At 38.4% G+C, this 21,010-nt stretch overlaps 2 protein-coding genes and 1 long non-coding RNA gene across 3 annotated transcripts; 2 read left to right on the forward strand and 1 right to left on the reverse strand.

Moving 5' to 3' along the window:
* The first annotated feature begins 1,092 nt into the window (after positions 1 to 1,092).
* Positions 1,093 to 2,820, forward strand: LOC111898648 (phenylacetaldehyde reductase). The gene is made up of 5 exons (XM_023894573.3): positions 1,093 to 1,333; positions 1,557 to 1,924; positions 1,996 to 2,161; positions 2,254 to 2,440; positions 2,527 to 2,820. The coding sequence occupies exons 1-5, from the start codon at positions 1,216 to 1,218 to the stop codon at positions 2,672 to 2,674; spliced, it is 987 nt and encodes a 328-aa protein (XP_023750341.1). The 5' UTR covers positions 1,093 to 1,215; the 3' UTR covers positions 2,675 to 2,820.
* LOC122197286 (uncharacterized) lies at positions 1,145 to 1,612 on the reverse strand. The gene is made up of 2 exons (XR_006190270.2): positions 1,473 to 1,612; positions 1,145 to 1,375 (listed from the first exon to the last, which is right to left on the reverse strand). It is a non-coding gene; the product is annotated as an uncharacterized LOC122197286 (long non-coding RNA).
* A 15,232-nt stretch (positions 2,821 to 18,052) lies between the features above and the next one.
* Positions 18,053 to 20,084, forward strand: LOC111898834 (phenylacetaldehyde reductase). The gene is made up of 6 exons (XM_023894754.3): positions 18,053 to 18,315; positions 18,666 to 18,835; positions 18,946 to 19,137; positions 19,208 to 19,373; positions 19,493 to 19,679; positions 19,791 to 20,084. Exons 1-6 carry the CDS (start codon positions 18,198 to 18,200, stop codon positions 19,936 to 19,938), a joined length of 981 nt encoding a protein of 326 aa, XP_023750522.1. The 5' UTR covers positions 18,053 to 18,197; the 3' UTR covers positions 19,939 to 20,084.
* The last annotated feature ends 926 nt before the right edge of the window (positions 20,085 to 21,010 follow it).

Here is a 21,010-nt window from a genome sequence, read left to right on the forward strand (position 1 = left end):
GATGGAGATAAGAGGAAGACGGTGGGAAGCACAACGGTATGTAAAAGAAATCAAGTGGAAGACGATAGGCGGTGTCTAGAAGCAAATTCGGCTAATTGGTTCCAAACCAACCGCTAAGCACCATAAATCAGTCGTATGAATCCAAGCCAGAAACCACCCTACTCAATACTTGGCACTGTTCATTATCGCAACACATATTAATATGTATATAATATGGTATCATAATTATACATACTGGAAATTCTTTAAGAACACCTTTTTTTGTTGATTTTGTATCCATATTCATAAGAATATCATACTACATCATATTGGAAATTCTTTACAAATATCCATTCTCTTGGTATATTTGACCTTTTTATCAATCTATTAAAACAATATCAAAATCTTACAATTTTGTTCCAATTTTACAATTGCACACAAACAATTTATGAGTGTGATTTTGGTCTAAAATCTCTCCTTTATAGTACTTTTTTGACATTTTTCAATATGAAAATTTAAGTCTTATAATATCGCATTTATGTCACCTTTCGGTTTAACAAATTTAACAAAGTCAAAATCTTAAAGGCGAAAACTCGTTAGTTCAAAAAGTACCTCTTTGTCAAAAAAAAAAAAAAAAAGAGGGGGGGGGGGGGGGGGGGGGGGGGGGGGGGGCACCAAAAGTTATCTACTGGGCTAATGGGTCAATGATGGGTAGTGATCCAACTGAATCTCCGAGAGTCTGACTTACAAGATGGAAAAATGACTTACGAGTCCAACGAAGTTTCCAAACCGTTCAAAAAACCCTAATCATGTTTTGTTTGTTCGAAAATACAATAAACATAACATTTGTCTAAACAAGCTCAACTATGTCCTATTTTTATTCAATTCTATGGAAGTCACCATATTGAAAAAATGTCTTGTAAAACCAACGAAGTTTTAAAACCGTTCAAAAAACCTCAATTATGTTTTGTCTATTCAAAATGTTTAAATTTTTTGAACAGACAAAACATAATTAAGATTTTTTAAACGGTTTGAAAATTTCATTGGGTTTTGCTAGAAAGAGATGAACTTTGTTGTTAGGTTTTCTTGAATAGACATGAATAAATAGACATGAATAAAGGTTTTTTTGAACGGTTTCAGACATGTAAGTCATTTTCCTTACAAATTAGAAAGTAACTCCTTAGGCCTCCAACTTGTGCTGGGTGAGCTCCAACAGAACTCCTTGATTTCAGAGAAATGGCCGGAGAAGGGAAGGTAGTCTGTGTTACAGGAGCTTCGGGATTCATAGCTTCATGGCTCGTTAAGCTCTTGCTTCAGCGTCGCTATACCGTTCATGCTACCGTCCGCTCCCTCGGTCAGCCTCTCCGGCCTTCTTTCCAATTTTGACTTTTCATCTCTGAGTTCGATTCAATATCAGTAATAGGTTGATTATGTAAGTAATTAATCACAGATTGTTCATCAATAACAAAATATGCTGCAAAAGAAAAACTGACCTGGTTGACTTTTTTTCATCCTCAGAGATTTGTTTTTGTTTTCCTCTAATCGCTACCAGTTCCTTTAATTCATATATGGTGCAGATGATCCAAAGAAGACACAACACCTACTTTCCCTTGATGGAGCTAAGGAAAGGCTATCTTTGTTTGAAGCTAACTTGACTGAAGAAGGATCTTTCGAGTCCGCAGTTAATGGCTGCGAATGTGTCTTTCATATGGCATCTCCTGTTATACCTTCAGTTTCAGTTTCTGATCCAAAAGCAAAACTCATAGATCCTGCAGTGAAGGGAACACTTAATGTTCTCAAATCAGCTGCAAAAGTTTCATCTCTCAAAAGAGTGGTTTTGACATCTTCCATGAGTGCGGTTATGTTTCGTGTAGAACCTCGGGAGTTTGGTGCTGTGGTGGATGAAACATGGTTTTCAGATCCAAAAACTTGTGAACAGAAAAAGGTATGTATATAGATAATTGTGTTAAAACTTTGATTTTGTTATTAATTAATCAAAAAGCTTGTAATTTACAGTTATGGTATCCGCTTTCGAAGACCCTGGGTGAGGATGCTGGTGTGACATTTTGTAAAGAGAAAGGTTTGGATTTGGTGGTTGTAAATCCTGGGTTTGTCATTGGTCCTATATTACAGCCAACTCTCAACACCACTTCTGAGTGGGTTATGGGATTGATTGCAACTGGTAATTGTCTCCTACAACTAAAAATCGATTCATCGGATCTGTATAATTAATTTATTGAACATATTGCATGCTCAAATCTTTATAATATGTAGGAAAGGAAATATTTCCAGATGGAATTTATAGACTTGTTGATGTGAGAGATGTTGTTAATGCTCATATTTTAGCATTTGAGAACCCTGAAGCGAATGGTAGATACTGTGTAGTTGGGGTTGTGACTCGCTCTTCTGAGATCATGAAGATTTTAAATAAACATTACCCTGTTCTTGGTCATTCTGAAAGGTAAGTATCTAGTTAATCGCATGAATATACATATAAACAATCTATTTAGGGCCAATTATTGTGTTTTTTTATTTAAATTTTCATAGGTATAAAGAAGGAAATGGTGGTGAGCCTGTACCTTATACTGTATCAAGGGCAAAAGCGGAAATTTTAGGCGTTGAATTTACTCCGTTGGAGGTAAGCATTAAGGACACTGTTGAAAGCCTGAAAGAGAAGAACTTTCTGAGCTTCTAAAACATACGATGATGTTCATGAAGACAATGGCTTGGATTTTTTATAAACGAAAGCCGTAGGGTGTGCACCCTAATTTTGTAAAGAATATGTGACAAAATTGACACGTCACGTTAATTATTGAGTAAAATTGTACTATTATGATTGAATAGTTATTTGGTATATTAGGTGTGAGACCCGTGTATTACACGGGTTTATTAAAAATAAAAATTTAATATCAATATATAAATATGAAATATTTTATAATGTAATACTTTATATAACAGAATATAATCTTTTGAAAATTAAAAAAAAAAATCATTTGAAGTATTTATGAGGATTTATTACGAAATTAATAGGATGATTTTATTTCCTTATAAAACTCATTATAATTTTATGAAATTTTATTTTAAGAAAATGAAAATCCCTAAAAAATGACAAGTGGAAAATAAAATTTCTAAAATTCTCACAAAATGACAAGTGTCAAAATGAAGGAGAATATGACATGTGGCAAAAAATACCTTCATTTATTAAAGAGGATATAATCTTTTCTTCTATTGAAAAAATCATGACAGTCGTTTGACCACTTTATCTATTTGCCTTTGGTTGAAATTTGATTTTCTTGTTCGTGAAGGTGATATCTAACTCTAACTCTCTAACTTTAAGACTGTGTTTGGCGTCCCACAGCTAGCTAGCTGATAAGCTAATTTATTTTTCGAGTTTTTTTATGTTGTTGTTTTTGGCAAACCAAAAAGTAACTTATAAGTTAGCTTTTTAAAAAGCTACTTAGGTTGTGTTTGGCGCGCCACAGCTAGCTGATAAGCTAGCTTATTTTTCGAGCTTTTTTATGTTGTCGTGTTTGGTAAGCCAAAAAGTAGCTTATAAACTAGCTTTTTGAAAAACTACTTAGACTAGCTTTTTAGGAGCTTTTTTAAAATTTTCCAAATACACCCCTTAATTAATTATAGAAACACATACTCTTACATGTCCTTTTATATAATTTTATATATTTCAGCTAGTTTTACCAAACGTTATTTTTTATCAGCTAGCTTTTCAGCTATCAGCTAGCTTTTCATTTAACAGCTAGCTTTTCGGCTATCAGCTAGCTTTTCAGCCAGCAGCTAGCTTTTCAGCTAGTACGCCAAACATAGCCTTATTCTAACTTTTTAGGAGCTTTTTTAAAAAAATTTCAAATATACTCCTTAATTAATTATAGAAATACATTCTCTTAAATGCCCTTTAATGTAATTTTATATCTTTCAGGTAGCTTTTCAACTAGTTTTACCAAATGTCATTTTTTATCAGCTGGTTTTTCAGCTATCAACTAGCTTTTTATTTAACAACTAGTTTTTCAGATATCAACCAGTTTTTCAGCTAACAACTAGCTTTTTAGCTAGTATGCCCAAACATAATATAAATGTGCATTATTTGTTTTTCTTTATATTTTGATAGGTATTTTGATGGCAAGTGAATTGACCCGCTGTGATTCTGAAACACCAAATGAGGCTCAAGGATTTTGTTAGAGAATACTTAGAGTGGGTGAAGAAAACACAAAATTCAATTCAAAGATTCGATTTGTTCCGGACTCGATTCAAGTTAAAGAACACATAAAAATAAATTTAGGGTTCCGATTTTCGATTTGGAGTTCTGATATTCAGTTCATCAAACAAAACCTAAATCGTCTTCTTTGGCCATCGGTTCATCGGACAAAGCCTAGCCAAAATCGAACCCTAAGTTGTTGTCTTTGGCCATTAGTTCATTGAACAAACCCTAGCCGAAATTGAATCTAAATTGTGAGACAACGAGGGGAGAAGAACATCATCAAATTTCTCTGAAATCGAACCCTAAACTATAGATTCATAAATCGATTATTCAGATTTAAGGTATTTTGGAATCGTGTTTCTAGAATTGGTTGTTGAAATCAAACCCAAGGTTTTTCAAATTTAGAAGTAGAAATAATGTTTGGGTGGAGAAGATGACCACATAATTCATGCCTATCTGGGAAACTCATGTATGGCCAGAAAAAAGGTCGGAAACCGACAAAACCCACTATATACAGTCATAATTGATATTTTTTTGAACAATTCAAAATATTTAATGATAAGTATGTAGAAAATCTAAAATTAATTACCCTTACAAGTTAATATCCCTTTATAAAAATACTACCGTCCCATTTACATCTGAAAAGAAAAAAAATCACCTGCCATTCCCGTTAGGGAAGCTTCTTTTTAGAATTTCTTGCATGAAGAAATTGAATAAAACAACATCCAATGCAAGCTTCGATAAAGTTTGATTCTTCTTAATGGACTACAACAACCTAAAGTAGCTAAATAAGTAGTGAAAGTAAGTTGATTGCTAAAATGAGTCTTGATTTTGCCCACCAACAAAATTTTTTTGACCTGATTAAATGATTGTAGATTGGCAATTGGAATTAACTTATTTATGATTTTGAAGGTATTTTTGTTTTGTCTTGAATTTTCTCATTATTGATTTGATTTTAATTTTGTGGTAGCATTCAATAGAGAAAGTATTGAACATTGATGGGTAGGGGTGTTCGTTTGGATGAATCGGTTTGATCCGATCCAATCAAGTGAATCCAAATTGATTTCGGTTCTCAAAACATGGATCCAAATAGTCCAAACTATATTTAAATCCAATCCGATCTGATCCGATCCAATTACAATTCAGTTGGATCGGTTTTTATAATTCGGTTTTCAAAAACCAAGACATTTTAAAACGACATATAATTATAATATTATCCAACTTTACACAATAAACGAAAACAACTTATTTAGTTGTCATTTGAAATTTATAAACAACTACTAAGAAGATATATTATAGTTAAATATTTTATAGATAGAAATTTTTTGAGAGAAAATACATATTAATGTTTTTTTTTATTGAGTGAAACGTATTGAACCTATTTGAAAAAATAAATTACAAAATTAATAAATAACTATAGATATATATTATAAATAAATAATTAATTAACTAATTATTCGGTTTTTTTGGACTATTCGGTTCATATTCTATAAAGCAAAACTAATCCGAAATCCAAAATAATAATTCGGTTTTGTTGAAAACCAATCCAAAAATCCGAATATCCGAACCAAATAGTCTAATCCAAATTGTCTAATTTGACAATTCAGTTTTATCCAATTAGTGAACAGCCTGTCACAACTGGAAATTTTGTGTCATGTAATCTAAACATTCAAGTTAATGTGAATCAAAAACTTCAATCAAATACATTATACAAGTACTACAAGTAGTCATCAAACAATTGGAAAACCCTAGAAGTTCTTGTTAAGTCTATTTTGGACTAGAACTTCCTTATTGGATCCAAATGGACCAATAAGCTTCCAATTGGACTATCATGGGCTTAGAACCCTAATTGGGCTCTAATTGGACTCACATCTATTTATTTCAATATTGTGAGCCATGTTGGACCTAGAATGAAATAAATTAATGACTATGAACCATAATTAACCTAATTTGACCCTAACAAGTCATAAAAATCACATTTAAATTTATTTGGACCAAAAATCACTCAACTTAACCATGAAAATTGGGCTTAAGTATTTAAGGCCCAAACACCCTCATTTCCTCCATTATTCTCGGCCCAAAAGCTCAAGCCCAAGAAGAGGGTTGACCTTAGTGTGCCACCTCCTTATTGTCTTGTGGATCTCCATGCAAATCCATTCCATGTATCCATGCACATCACTTCATGTCTATATCTCCCTCTCTCTTCTTAAACTCGGCCGAGAGCAACACCACACACACACACAAAACACTCACAAACTCTCTCTAAAATTCACTCAAGACTTCTTCCTCTTCTCCATCCAAAATCTCGAAAATTAGGAAGCATTTAAGGAAGTTCTTCCACAAAATCATCATCTAAGGTAAGGTTTTGCTTGGATCTATGACTTGTATTCCTTATTTATCAAAAATCTCTTCCTAATCCATGCAAAAATCATGATCTTGCACTCTAGAAACCCCATAAACTCGAAAATTTCATCAAGGAGTGCAAAGGCCAAAAATCACTTCATTTCTTCCAATCTTTCTTCAAAAACCGAATCAACACCCAAGGTGAGCTTCATACCCCCTATTTTCTGTTTTTATGAGTTTTGTGGGGGGGGGGGGGGAATACAAGTGAAAGTGTAGATCTATATGTGTTTTGTATGCCTTGTATGATTTCCATGCTTATATGTATGCATTTGTGTGTTATAATGTTGGATCTAGCCATAAAACCCCTCAAAACCGAGATATATCTTGTGTGAAATGATTTTAGCTTCAAATATATTTCTACATACAAAGTGTTTCAAGAAAAATGGCTAAGTGGTTTAGTAACAATTTTCTTTGGATTAAAAACACAAATTTTAGGCCTAAAATGTGAAAAATACAAAATTAAGGGTCCAAATTGGCATATCACGAATTCTGCTGGATGAAGTGTGCCAAAACAGTTTCCATAAATCAATTTCTGGAAATATACTCATTTAGGGGATTAAAAACATAAATTCCAAGCTTAATGGGCTAAAAATGACATTTTTGGCCCAATGAGGCCCATTATGCGAATTTTTCTGTTTTGGAGGGCCAAAACTGTGATTTTCTGTAAAACAGTGGACTATAAGTGTTCCAAATCCTTTTCAAAGGTTTAGAATGCTTTTTAAATTTAAAAAGGGCCAAAGTTGCAAAAATTTTCCAATGTGGGCCAAAATTGTCAAAGTTGCGAAAAGAAGGGATTAAAACCGAGAAAACTGCATTTTCAAGGACTTAAACTGTTTTCTATGAAAAATATGCTGAAAAATATTAATTTCAATAATTTTTGGTGTTAAAATGTCAAGAAAATTAGTTTAAGGACCAAACCGGGAAGTATTTAATAAAAGGGTTGAAAATGTAAATTTTACAAACAATGAGGGGCTGGAAACAGAAAAATTTCAAGGCTAATTCAATATACACAATTTGATCAAATAATGGCACCGCGGCTTTCGACGAAATACAATACATTACAATACCAAAAGTCGTTGTTAAATGAATTGGCTCGGTCTCGAACCAATAGAAATCTACAACTACTAACACTACGACACTACTACACTACGATTCATACAAATAACGTTTGGGAACTTAGCTTACATACGAGTGTGCACAGACGTCTACGCACCATCTTCGGGCCCCAAAAGTGTAAAATCTTGCTTGTTGGGCCTAGCTAGCCCAATGACCTGATCTTAAGGCCCGAAGACGCATATTTTCTACGAAGTGTTGAGTTTCACCGACTTGGCACAACGTAGAGGGACTTTCAATGGCTTGTATACCACTGGTCCCCAAGGGTCCTTGGTATTGCTAGAAAAGTCTGCATATTTTGCGAGGCGGGTCGGGGACCCCTCGTACGCATATTATCCCCAACCGATTAATAGAGTCATCGAGGCCTTCGTGTCCTCTTACTCTTCGGATGTGGGACGACACATAGTCAGGGCGGCTGGATAACGTGATTTGTACGAATGACGCCTTCGGGATCGTTAGTATTACTATGAACTGGGCGTTTGTGTAATGCGGGTTTGTAGTAAATAATCATGCTCAAAAATAATCCAACGTTGCCTGGGAATGACACTCCTATCTTTGTAATGGTTTCAACGCAACTTAACGGATATCAAAGGATTAGGAAAACATCGGGTTTTCCTAGGTTTTTCAAACATATCGGATTCGAAACGCATATAATTTTTAATAAACAATTTTCACAAGTACAGAAACAAACAGGCATACCTATGGATCTTCACAAACATTTTCGAAAGTTTTTCATTTCAGAAAATATCAGATTTTCTGGTGGTTTTCAAACAATACAAACATTGGATTTCAAACATTACTTATGAACTCACCAACATTTCATATGTTGACGTTTTTCAAAATACTTGTATTCTCAGGGAACCAGTGAATCAAGGGAAATCATATTCAGTGACGGTTGCAGTTTATCTATGTATGAATTGAACAATTTAATTTTAGGGAATGTAATGTTTAACCAATGAATTTCATGTAAACACTACTGGTTGTACTGTATTGATGAATGGCGACGAATGTTGTTATGTTTCATATATATTCAATGTTATGGTATACAATTGAGTCACGACAGCCCCCGGACGTTTCCGCCGTCTGGTTCGGGGGTGTGACAGGTTGGTATCAGAGCTTTGTTTATAGTGAACTAGCATGTCGAGCCATACATTGATATGCAACTATAAACCAAAAAGAGGGACTAACATAACTCTGAACAAAACAAGTAAATAAAACACACTTGCTTGCATTAGGGATAAGAACCTAACGCCGAATCAAACACAATAACACTGGTATCTCGGTTAATTCGGGACTGTTCTTAGTGATACCAAGGAGTGAATGTAGCCTGATCAACTACATTCTCTCCAAGGTAAAACTAACACACGTCTTGATGAGATCGGGATAGCTAGGGAGCCTAAAACTATACCCTTTATCACCCAAAAAGAGAATGTTTGCTTAGTCTGTATAATAGTCATAGTACCCTAGGAATAATGTTAGCATATTCACGTACTCGCGCAGACAGCACGGCTGGTTTTCATCACCCTGGAGACCCCTACTTCCCTAATCAGGGAAACAACGGGTGGCTAGAGGAGGAGGAGGAGCCTGAGGAGGAGCAGCAGGGTATTCAGTATCATCAGGCCTTAGTAGCTCACGGGATGCTTGTGGATGAGCCAGGAGAGAATCCAGGTGAAGCACACGATGTCGGACCCGACGAATACGTAGACACTGACTACGAGTTTGGAAGAATCGACAGTGACGACGAGGAAGGTCAGGCTGGGGACCAGGACCCCATCCCGCCATACGAGGACGAGGCACAACCAGACCACCCCGCTCCACCAGCGAACCTCCCAAGAGAGAACCGTTCCCTCGAAGCTAAGATCGCTGCACTGCGACAACAGCTGTATGCTATGGAGGCTCGGGCAGTGCAAGCAGAGCATGAGAGGGATGAGGTTATAGGAGACATGGCAGAGATGGCGCAGCTACTGGCACAACATTTCGGCATATGACCCCGGCACCACCTCCTGACGCAGCTCATCGCGGTTAGGGATAGACTTATCATAGTAGGTTATTAGGAACTATGTTATGTACTCCGGTTCTATGTTTAAGTGACTACACTACTCATGGAGCCGTTATGCTGTCGGATTAGTGTTACTTATGTATGCTCTTACGAGCAAATTTTCTTGTACTAAACACGGATAATATTAATAAACTTTTGTGTGTTTTGCTATGATATTCTCAGTTGTTATGTGTTGAGACGTTATGATTATATGCTCGATGGTAGTAATGTTTAGGTTCGTGTCATACACCTAGTTAGTAGGGTCGCCACCTCACAGAAACTACGTACACTCAACATCTTTCCGTTTCATGACAGAAAGATGCCTCGCCCAGCTACTCGCGGAAATCCCGAACCAACCCCGCCCGAAGTTGACTCCACTGCTTTCCAGGCAGCCGTGTCTGCTGCGGTCACAGCAGCTATGGCACAACTTCACCGAGGGAACAACGGAGGAGGTAACGGGCAAGGATCCGGAAGTTCGAACAACGGGGCGAACCAAGGACTCACTAAAACGTGCACCTACAAGGATTTTGCGAACGCTAAACCCCGAACTTTCAACGGCACTGGAGGAGTGATCGCTCTAAAGCGATGGATCGAGAAGGTAGAGTCGGTATTCGAGATATGCGAGTGCCCCGAGCAGATGAAGGTGAAGTTCGCGGCCTGCACTTTCGTGGACCAAGCACTCACTTGGTGGAATGGTCACGTAGAAGCTATGACACTCCCTGTAGCCAACTCTATTCCCTGGGCAGAAATGAAAGAAATGTTAATGGCGGAGTACTGCCCCCGAGGCGAAATACAGAAGATGGAGCAGGAACTATGGAATCTCACGGTGCAGAATGGGAATATCGATGCTTACATATCGAGATTCAGTGAACTATCTCTGTTGTGCCCGGGTATGATCACATCAGAGGGAAAGAAGATCGAACGATTCATCTGGGGACTGACATCCCCTATTCAAGGGAATGTGATAGCTGCGAACCCTGAAACGTTTGACAGTGCAAAGAGATTGGCAAAAAGACTATATGATCATAACCACAAAAAGGGCGAGAAACCGGTAGAGACTGAGAAGAAGAAGGAGAGTGATGGTAAGAAAGGATGGAACAACAAGAGAAAAGGGCGTCAGGGCCCCGAGACTTCTAAAAAGCAGCAAACGGTGGCAGTTCACGCTGTCACTGCGCCGGTTCCAGTCACATCACATGCTCCAGCCTCAGCTGCTTCAAATGCTTCAAGACCCTATTCCGGTAATTCTCCCAAGTGCAATAAGTGCGGGTTCCATCACCATGGAGAATGCAAGGAGTTCCATTGCACCAGTTGCAACCGAAGGGGACACACTGCAAGGTTCTGTAGGACTTATCCTTCTCAGAACCAGAGTCAGGGAAACAACCAGAACAACAACAACCCCCGCAATAACATCAACACCAATACCGGTGGCAACAACGCAGGGCCTAGCCACACCTGTTTTGGGTGTGGAAGGACGGGGCATTTTCGTCGAGATTGCCCTAACAACAACAACTCAGGAAACAGAGGAGCAGGAAGAATGCTGACTATGGGTCAGAGTGATGCAGTTCAGGATCCCGCAGTTGTGACCGGTACGTTTCTCCTAAACCACACTTATGCATGCATCTTATTTGATACCGGAGCGGAGCGAAGTTTCGTAAGCGAGAAGTTTAAACATTTATTAAAACAACAACCCCAGAAGCTAAATGAAACCTATACGGTGGAAATGGCCAATGGGAAGACCGAATCCACTAGGGAGATCTACATCGGATGTACCCTAACCCTCAACCAACACGTCTTACGAATAGATCTGATGCCAGTATCAATTAGGAGTTTCGATGTGATTATCGACATGGATTGGTTAAGCCCCCACCATGCTGAGATTATGTGCCATGAGAAGGCCATTCGCCTTCGTCTCCCAAATCACGAAACCCTAGTAATTTACGGAGATAAACCCAGTACGAATCTTCGTCTCATCTCGTGCATCCAAGCACAAAAACACTTGCGAAAGAACAATTTGGCGTTCTTGGCTCACATAGTGGACAAGACCAAAGAAGAAACTAACATCCAAGACATTCCAGTAGCGTGTGAATTTCCGGACGTGTTTCCCGAAGATCTTCCAGGAGTACCCCCAGAGAGACAGGTTGAGTTCCGAATCGACCTCGTTCCAGGAGCAACTCCTCTCGCTAAATCACCATATCGGTTGGCACCTGCTGAAATGCAGGAATTGTCCAGCCAACTCAGTGAGCTTCTGGACAAGGGATTTATCCGACCTAGCTACTCGCCATGGGGAGCTCCGGTGCTCTTTGTCAAAAAGAAGGACGGATCTTTCAGAATGTGCATCGATTATAGAGAGTTAAATAAACTCACTGTTAAAAACCGCTACCCACTCCCACGAATCGATGATCTATTCGACCAGCTCCAAGGAGCTAGTTATTTTTCTAAAATAGATTTACGGTCCGGATACCATTAACTCAAAGTCCGAGAAGAAGATATTCCTAAAATCGCTTTCCGAACCCGCTACGGACATTATGAATTCGTCGTAATGCCCTTCGGTCTAACAAATGCACCCGCCGCATTTATGGACCTAATGAACCGAATCTGTCGGCCGTTCTTGGACAACTTCGTCATTGTGTTTATCGATGACATCCTCGTCTATTCTCGAAGCAAAGAGGAGCATGGCCAACATCTCCGACAAGTCCTAGAGACGCTGCGATCGGAAAAGCTTTACGCCAAGCTCTCTAAGTGTGAGTTTTGGCTACGGAGCGTGAATTTTCTAGGTCACGTAGTTAGCCAAGACGGAATTCATGTGGATCCCTCTAAGGTCAAAGCTGTGGAAGGATGGGCAACTCCGACTACGCCCACAGAAATTCGTCAGTTCTTAGGCCTAGCAGGCTACTATAGGAGATTCATCCAAAACTTCTCTAAGATTGCCAAGCCGCTTACCTTGCTTACGCAAAAGAGCGTGCCATTCAAGTGGACAGACCGACAAGAGATTGCGTTTCGAACCTTGAAGCAAGCTCTTTGTAGCGCTCCTGTGCTATCTCTACCCGAAGGAACGGAAGATTTTGTAGTCTACTGTGACGCGTCGAATCAAGGCCTAGGTTGCGTTCTCATGCAACGTGGAAGAGTGATAGCATATGCGTCCTGCCAACTAAAGACGCACGAAGTAAATTACACGACCCATGACCTAGAACTGGGAGCCGTGGTCTTCGCTCTGAAAATTTGGAGGCACTACCTATACGGCACAAAGTGCACCATCTTCACAGACCACAAGAGCCTCCAGCACATCTTGAATCAGAAGGAGCTGAACATGAGACAACGAAGATGGGTGGAATTGTTAAACGACTACGAATGCGAGATCAAGTACCATCCAGGCAAGGCCAACGTGGTAGCCGATGCCTTAATTCGGAAGGAGTACTCTAATCGCCGTACGAAAACGCACTCGATAACCATTCAGTCTCATCTGGCCACTCAAATTGCATCAGTCCAGGCAGAGGCTATGAAAGCGGAAAATAGAACTAGCGAGGCATTACGCGGAATGGAGAAGAACCTAGAAGTCAAAGAGAATGGGGTATACTACTTCATGAACCGTATTTGGGTCCCAAAAATCGGAGGATTTAGGGAGATCGTTATGAAGGAAGCCCACAAGACACGATACTCCATTCATCCCGGTTCGGACAAGATGTATTTGGACATCAAGCAACACTATTGGTGGCCTAACATGAAGGCGGAAATCGCGACTTATGTTGGTAAGTGCCCTACGTGCGCCAAAGTAAAAGTGGAGTACCAGAAACCTTCCGGATTGTTACAGCAACCAGCAATCCCTGAGTGGAAATGGGAGGGGATTTCTATGGACTTCGTGACCAAACTGCCCAAGACGTCGGACGGACTGGACGCCATATGGGTAATAATCGACCGACTGACGAAATCTGCCCATTTCCTACCAATCAAAGAGTCCTACAAGATGGAAAGACTGACGCGGTTGTACCTACGAGAGGTCGTAAGACTCCATGGAGTGCCAAAATCTATCATCTCGGATAGGGACAGTAGGTTCACGTCGCGATTTTGGCAATCACTCCACAAAGCAATGGGAACTCATCTCGATATGAGCACCGCGTATCACCCACAAACGGACGGTCAAAGCGAACGAACCATTCAGACGCTTGAAGACATGCTTCGTGCATGTGTAATAGACTTCGGAAAGTCTTGGGATACCCACCTGCCGTTGAACGAATTCTCATATAACAATAGTTATCATTCGAGCATCAAGGTGGCCCCTTTCGAAGCACTGTACGGGCGTAAATGTAGATCACCGTTATGTTGGGCTGAAGTAGGTGACACCCAGCTAGCAAGAACACATACGTCGGACAGGGCACTAACAGGACCGGAGATTATTCGCGAAACCACAGAAAAGATCGTTCAGATCAGAGCTCGATTGCAAGCGTCGCGTGACAGACAAAAGAGCTACGCCGATAAACGGCGAAAACCCTTAGAATTCCAGGTCGGTGATCGAGTACTGTTGAAAGTCTCACCCTGGAAGGGGGTTATACGTTTCGGAAAACGGGGAAAGCTGAACCCGCGATACATTGGACCTTTCGAAATCGTCGCCCGAATAGGTCCAGTAGCATACAGACTACAACTACCCGCGGAGCTAAACGGTGTACACCCCGTGTTTCATGTCTCTAATCTGAAAAAGTGCCTATCAGATGAAACCCTTGTCATTCCTCTTGACGAAATCGAAATCAATGAGAATCTCCTGTTCGTCGAAGAACCAATCGAAATCATGGACAGGGAGGTGAAGCGTACTAAGCAGAGCCGCATCCCGATCGTGAAGGTACGGTGGAACGCAAAGCGTGGGCCAGAATTCACGTGGGAACGCGAAGATCAAATGAAGCAGAAGTACCCTCACCTATTCTAGCATTCTCAAATCTAGCTTTCAAACAGAATTTCGGGACAAATTCCCTCTAACGGGGGGATGATGTCACAACTGGAAATTTTGTGTCATGTAATCTAAACATTCAAGTTAATGTGAATCAAAAACTTCAATCAAATACATTATACAAGTACTACAAGTAGTCATCAAACAATTGGAAAACCCTAGAAGTTCTTGTTAAGTCTATTTTGGACTAGAACTTCCTTATTGGATCCAAATGGACCAATAAGCTTCCAATTGGACTATCATGGGCTTAGAACCCTAATTGGGCTCTAATTGGACTCACATCTATTTATTTCAATATTGTGAGCCATGTTGGACCTAGAATGAAATAAATTAATGACTATGAACCATAATTAACCTAATTTGACCCTAACAAGTCATAAAAATCACATTTAAATTTATTTGGACCAAAAATCACTCAACTTAACCATGAAAATTGGGCTTAAGTATTTAAGGCCCAAACACCCTCATTTCCTCCATTATTCTCGGCCCAAAAGCTCAAGCCCAAGAAGAGGGTTGACCTTAGTGTGCCACCTCCTTATTGTCTTGTGGATCTCCATGCAAATACATTCCATGTATCCATGCACATCACTTCATGTCTATATCTCCCTCTCTCTTCTTGAACTCGGCCGAGAGCAACACCACACACACACAAAACACTCACAAACTCTCTCTAAAATTCACTCAAGACTTCTTCCTCTTCTCCATCCAAAATCTCGAAAATTAGGAAGCATTCAAGGAAGTTCTTCCACAAAATCATCATCTAAGGTAAGGTTTTGCTTGGATCTATGACTTGTATTCCTTATTTATCAAAAATCTCTTCCTAATCCATGCAAAAATCATGATCTTGCACTCTAGAAACCCCATAAACTCGAAAATTTCATCAAGGAGTGCAAAGGCCAAAAATCACTTCATTTCTTCCAATCTTTCTTCAAAAACCGAATCAACACCCAAGGTGAGCTTCATACCCCCTATTTTCTGTTTTTATGAGTTTTGTGGGGGGGGGGGGGGGGGGGAATACAAGTGAAAGTGTAGATCTATATGTGTTTTGTATGCCTTGTATGATTTCCATGCTTATATGTATGCATTTGTGTGTTATAATGTTGGATCTAGCCATAAAACCCCTCAAAACCGAGATATATCTTGTGTGAAATGATTTTAGCTTCAAATATATTTCTACATACAAAGTGTTTCAAGAAAAATGGCTAAGTGGTTTAGTAACAATTTTCTTTGGATTAAAAACACAAATTTTGGGCCTAAAATGTGAAAAATACAAAATTAAGGGTCCAAATTGGCATATCACGAATTCTGCTGGATGAAGTGTGCCAAAACAGTTTCCATAAATCAATTTCTGGAAATATACTCATTTAGGGGATTAAAAACATAAATTCCAAGCTTAATGGGCTAAAAATGACATTTTTGGCCCAATGAGGCCCATTATGCGAATTTTTCTGTTTTGGAGGGCCAAAACTGTGATTTTCTGTAAAACAGTGGACTATAAGTGTTCCAAATCCTTTTCAAAGGTTTAGAATGCTTTTTAAATTTAAAAAGGGCCAAAGTTGCAAAAATTTTCCAATGTGGGCCAAAATTGTCAAAGTTGCGAAAAGAAGGGATTAAAACCGAGAAAACTGCATTTTCAGGGACTTAAACTGTTTTCTATGAAAAATATGCTGAAAAATATTAATTTCAATAATTTTTGGTGTTAAAATGTCAAGAAAATTAGTTTAAGGACCAAACCGGGAAGTATTTAATAAAAGGGTTGAAAATGTAAATTTTACAAACAATGAGGGGCTGGAAACAGAAAAATTTCAAGGCTAATTCAATATACACAATTTGATCAAATAATGGCACCGCGGCTTTCGACGAAATACAATACATTACAATACCAAAAGTCGTTGTTAAACGAATTGGCTCGGTCTCGAACCAATAGAAATCTACAACTACTAACACTACGACACTACTACACTACGATTCATACAAATAACGTTTGGGAACTTAGCTTACATACGAGTGTGCACAGACGTCTATGCACCATCTTCGGGCCCCAAAAGTGTAAAATCTTGCTTGTTGGGCCTAGCTAGCCCAATGACCTGATCTTAAGGCCCGAAGACGCATATTTTCTACGAAGTGTTGAGTTTCACCGACTTGGCACAACGTAGAGGGACTTTCAATGGCTTGTATACCACTGGTCCCCAAGGGTCCTTGGTATTGCTAGAAAAGTCTGCATATTTTGCGAGGCGGGTCGGGGACCCCTCGTACGCATATTATCCCCAACCGATTAATAGAGTCATCGAGGCCTTCGTGTCCTCTTACTCTTCGGATGTGGGACGACACATAGTCAGGGCGGCTGGATAACGTGATTTGTACGAACGACGCCTTCGGGATCGTTAGTATTACTATGAACTGGGCGTTTGTGTAATGCGGGTTTGTAGTAAATAATCATGCTCAAAAATAATCCAACGTTGCCTGGGAATGACACTCCTATCTTTGTAATGGTTTCAACGCAACTTAACGGATATCAAAGGATTAGGAAAACATCGGGTTTTCCTAGGTTTTTCAAACATATCGGATTCGAAACGCATATAATTTTTAATAAACAATTTTCACAAGTACAGAAACAAACAGGCATACCTATGGATCTTCACAAACATTTTCGAAAGTTTTTCATTTCAGAAAATATCAGATTTTCTGGTGGTTTTCAAACAATACAAACATTGGATTTCAAACATTACTTATGAACTCACCAACATTTCATATGTTGACGTTTTTCAAAATACTTGTATTCTCAGGGAACCAGTGAATCAAGGGAAATCATATTCAGTGACGGTTGCAGTTTATCTATGTATGAATTGAACAATTTAATTTTAGGGAATGTAATGTTTAACCAATGAATTTCATGTAAACGCTACTGGTTGTACTGTATTGATGAATGACGACGAATGTTGTTATGTTTCATATATATTCAATGTTATGGTATACAATTGAGTCACGACAGCCCCCGGACGTTTCCGCCGTCTGGTTCGAGGGTGTGACACAGCCCTATTGATGGGATTTGATAGAAACAGTGGTCGTTAATAAATTGAAAAAAAAAATAAAAAAAAAAATAAGATAACAAAAGTCAAAACAGCACAATATAGGTAAACCGGTAATTTCACATGTGGTTAACGCCTTAACGGATGGCCACTGACGGTAACATCCAAAGCCTAAAAGACCAATTTGTAACATTTTGAAACCATGAGGAGCATCCGCAACAACTTTTCAAAATGTGGCACAAAACTGCAGATGAAGTCCAACTACAGGGACCAAATCTGTAATTTACATATAATCGATTCTTTCATAGGACAACGAGCAACGAGGCATGTATTTTTTTCATCAAAGCACAAGTGGGGCTAATGGTCAATGGTGGTGGCACTCCCATTGGCCATTAATTCCCGATCCAATTGATTCTCCCATATACAAAATTAACAAGCGTCACTCTTTCAGTCTCCATCAGCTCAGTTTCCCCCGGTTTCAGAGAGATGATAGGAGAAGGGAAGGTAGTCTGTGTTACCGGAGCTTCGGGATTCATAGCTTCATGGCTAGTCAAGTTCTTGCTTCAACGTGGCTACACTGTTCATGCTACTATCCGCTCCCTCGGTCAGCCTCTCCTTTCTACGTTGACTTTTAATTAGCTACCATTTCAAAATACTCTGAACCTACATTTCTACTCTCTTAAAGGATTAAATTCGTTGTTTATGCTATTTTCTGCGTTCGAATCCAATCCAAATACTAGCTTTATTGAATAATTAATCAGAGTCAGATTGTTGACCTCTGACCAAAACCGAGTGTTAAGAGGTATTCAGATTGTTGATTTGAAGTCTACGTAGTAAGTTATATGATCAATCCGACTTCGCATTAACTGGTTGACCTTTTTCATTCTTGAGATTCCTTTATGTTTGATTTGTTCTGATAGCATTAGCTACTGGTTCCATTGAAATGTGGTGCAGATGATCCTAAAAAGACACAACACCTACTTGCTTTAGATGGAGCTAAGGAAAGGCTTTCTTTGTTTGAAGCTAGCTTGCTTGAAGAAGGATCTTTCGAATCTGCTGTTAATGGTTGTCAATGTGTCTTCCATACAGCCTCTCCTGTTATATTTTCAGTTTCTGACCCAAAGGTTTGTTTTCTTTCTTTTACTCTTAATTAACTTTCCCATTTGTTGTCAACACAAATATGATATGAAAACGCACATTTCCTGATTGTTTTGTCTTTCTTAATTTCCATTAGGCACAATTACTAGATCCTGCAGTGAAGGGGACACTTAATGTTCTTAAATCAGCTGCAAAAATTCCATCTCTCAAAAGAGTGATCTTGACATCTTCCATAGCTGCAGTTATATGTGGCGTAAAACCTCCTGAGTTTGGTGCTGTGGTGGATGAAACCTGGTTTTCAGATCCGGAAACTTGTGAACAAAAAGAGGTATAATTGCTTCTAAAACTTAGTGTGGTCGCATATCTTTATTAATCAAATATTATTTTATATTTTACAGTTATGGTATCCCCTTTCCAAGACCCTAGCTGAGGATGCTGCAGTAAAATTTTCTAACAATAACGGTCTTGAGTTGGTGGTTATAAATCCCGGGTTTGTCATTGGCCCTGTCTTACAACCAACTATCAACATCACTTCTAAGGGATTTATTGGTTTAATTGAAACTGGTAATCGTCTCCTACAACTAATATCCACATGCATGATTCATCGATTCATTTAAACTTATTGCATACTCAAATCTTGATTATATTTGTTAAGGTGTGAATGATGTGTTATGTATATGCAGGAAAGGAAGTATTTCCAGATGGAATCTATAGACTTGTCGATGTAAGAGATGTTGCTATTGCTCATATTTTAGCATTTGAGAACCCCAAAGCAAATGGAAGATACATTATGGTTGCAGATGTAAATCACTCTTCAGAGATCATGAAGATCATAAACCAAAACTATCCTGCCTTTGACTATTCAGAAAGGTAGGTATTTAGTTATTTATAACCTATTTTTAGGTTCATTTTAACTTTATATGGACCCAAAAAAAATGCTAAATCTGGACTACTTGTCTTTTTTTATTTGAACTTTGATAGGTATAAAGACAACAAGTACGAAGGGACACCACCTTTCTTTGTATCAAGAACAAGGGCGGAAAGTTTAGGAGTTAAGTTTACTACGGTTGAGGTAAGCATCAAGGACACTGTTGAAAGCCTAAAAGAGAGGAAGCTCCTAAGCTTCTAAAACACCAGATGATGTTCATGGATTATTTTATGTACGTGTAAACTGTATTATTGAGATTGTTGCAACAATCACATGAAAAATTTATTGAATCACTTATACTGTTTTTATCTCTATTATAAATGAAATACAAGGATCCTGTTGCACAATTTATCAAAAAAACCAAACCACATGGTTTGTTACACTTGGAAGCCGCCTAATTATGCAAAATTCACAACACCATTGCCAAATTTGCAGTTTAGGCGTGTATGTATGATGTTTTAAAATCTACATCTTTATATACATAAAGCTTTCTTGACTGTATAACACTTTAACCTAGAGGTGCCAATCGTGTCATGTCGTGCTCGTTTCGATTTGAAACTTAAACGGGTTGAGGGTTGAGGTAGATTGACCCTAGCCCGACCCGTTTAATTATCAATATCGTATCGTGTCAATCAATTTATTCTCTTGTCAAGTTCATATCGGATTGACGGGTTTAGGATTTAGACCTTATAAATTTATTATGACGCTAAAAACTTGATGTGTAAAACCAAATCTCAATTTTATAGAAGGAAATACGTTAGAAACTATTACACAACTAGACAAGTGTACCTAATTGTATGCAATATAGCTTTGGTAAGACAATGTCGAATTCAAGGGGAACAAGTGTGATTTAGTTCAGAAAATCTGTTTATTATTTAAACTAAAAAGACAGCAATTAAAGTTGGGGAAGTTGTTGTTTTTAATTCTAAAACAATGAACACTTGAACAAACAATCTAAAATAAAGCAAAACTGGAAATTGGATTTAGAAACAAATAATAAATGTGTTTTCACTTAGATTTGATTCCATCCTTCAATTATTGCTCTCATAAATGAAATGGGTTTTAATTCGTCATCTACCGATTCCTATCTTGATTAGTTTTCTTGATTCGATTACTAATCCTATGACTCTAAGGACTTTAATCAAAATGGTCATGTAGATTAATTTTTGCCTATTATCGGTCTTTAGTTCGTATCATGCAAGATTTGATCATATTGATCTCAACGGTTATAAAATCAATTAATTACGCTGAATGGCCATCAAATGTAGTTCAT

Source organism: Lactuca sativa, chromosome 4 (assembly GCF_002870075.4).
Source record: "Lactuca sativa cultivar Salinas chromosome 4, Lsat_Salinas_v11, whole genome shotgun sequence".
Lineage (NCBI taxonomy): Eukaryota > Viridiplantae > Streptophyta > Magnoliopsida > Asterales > Asteraceae > Lactuca > Lactuca sativa.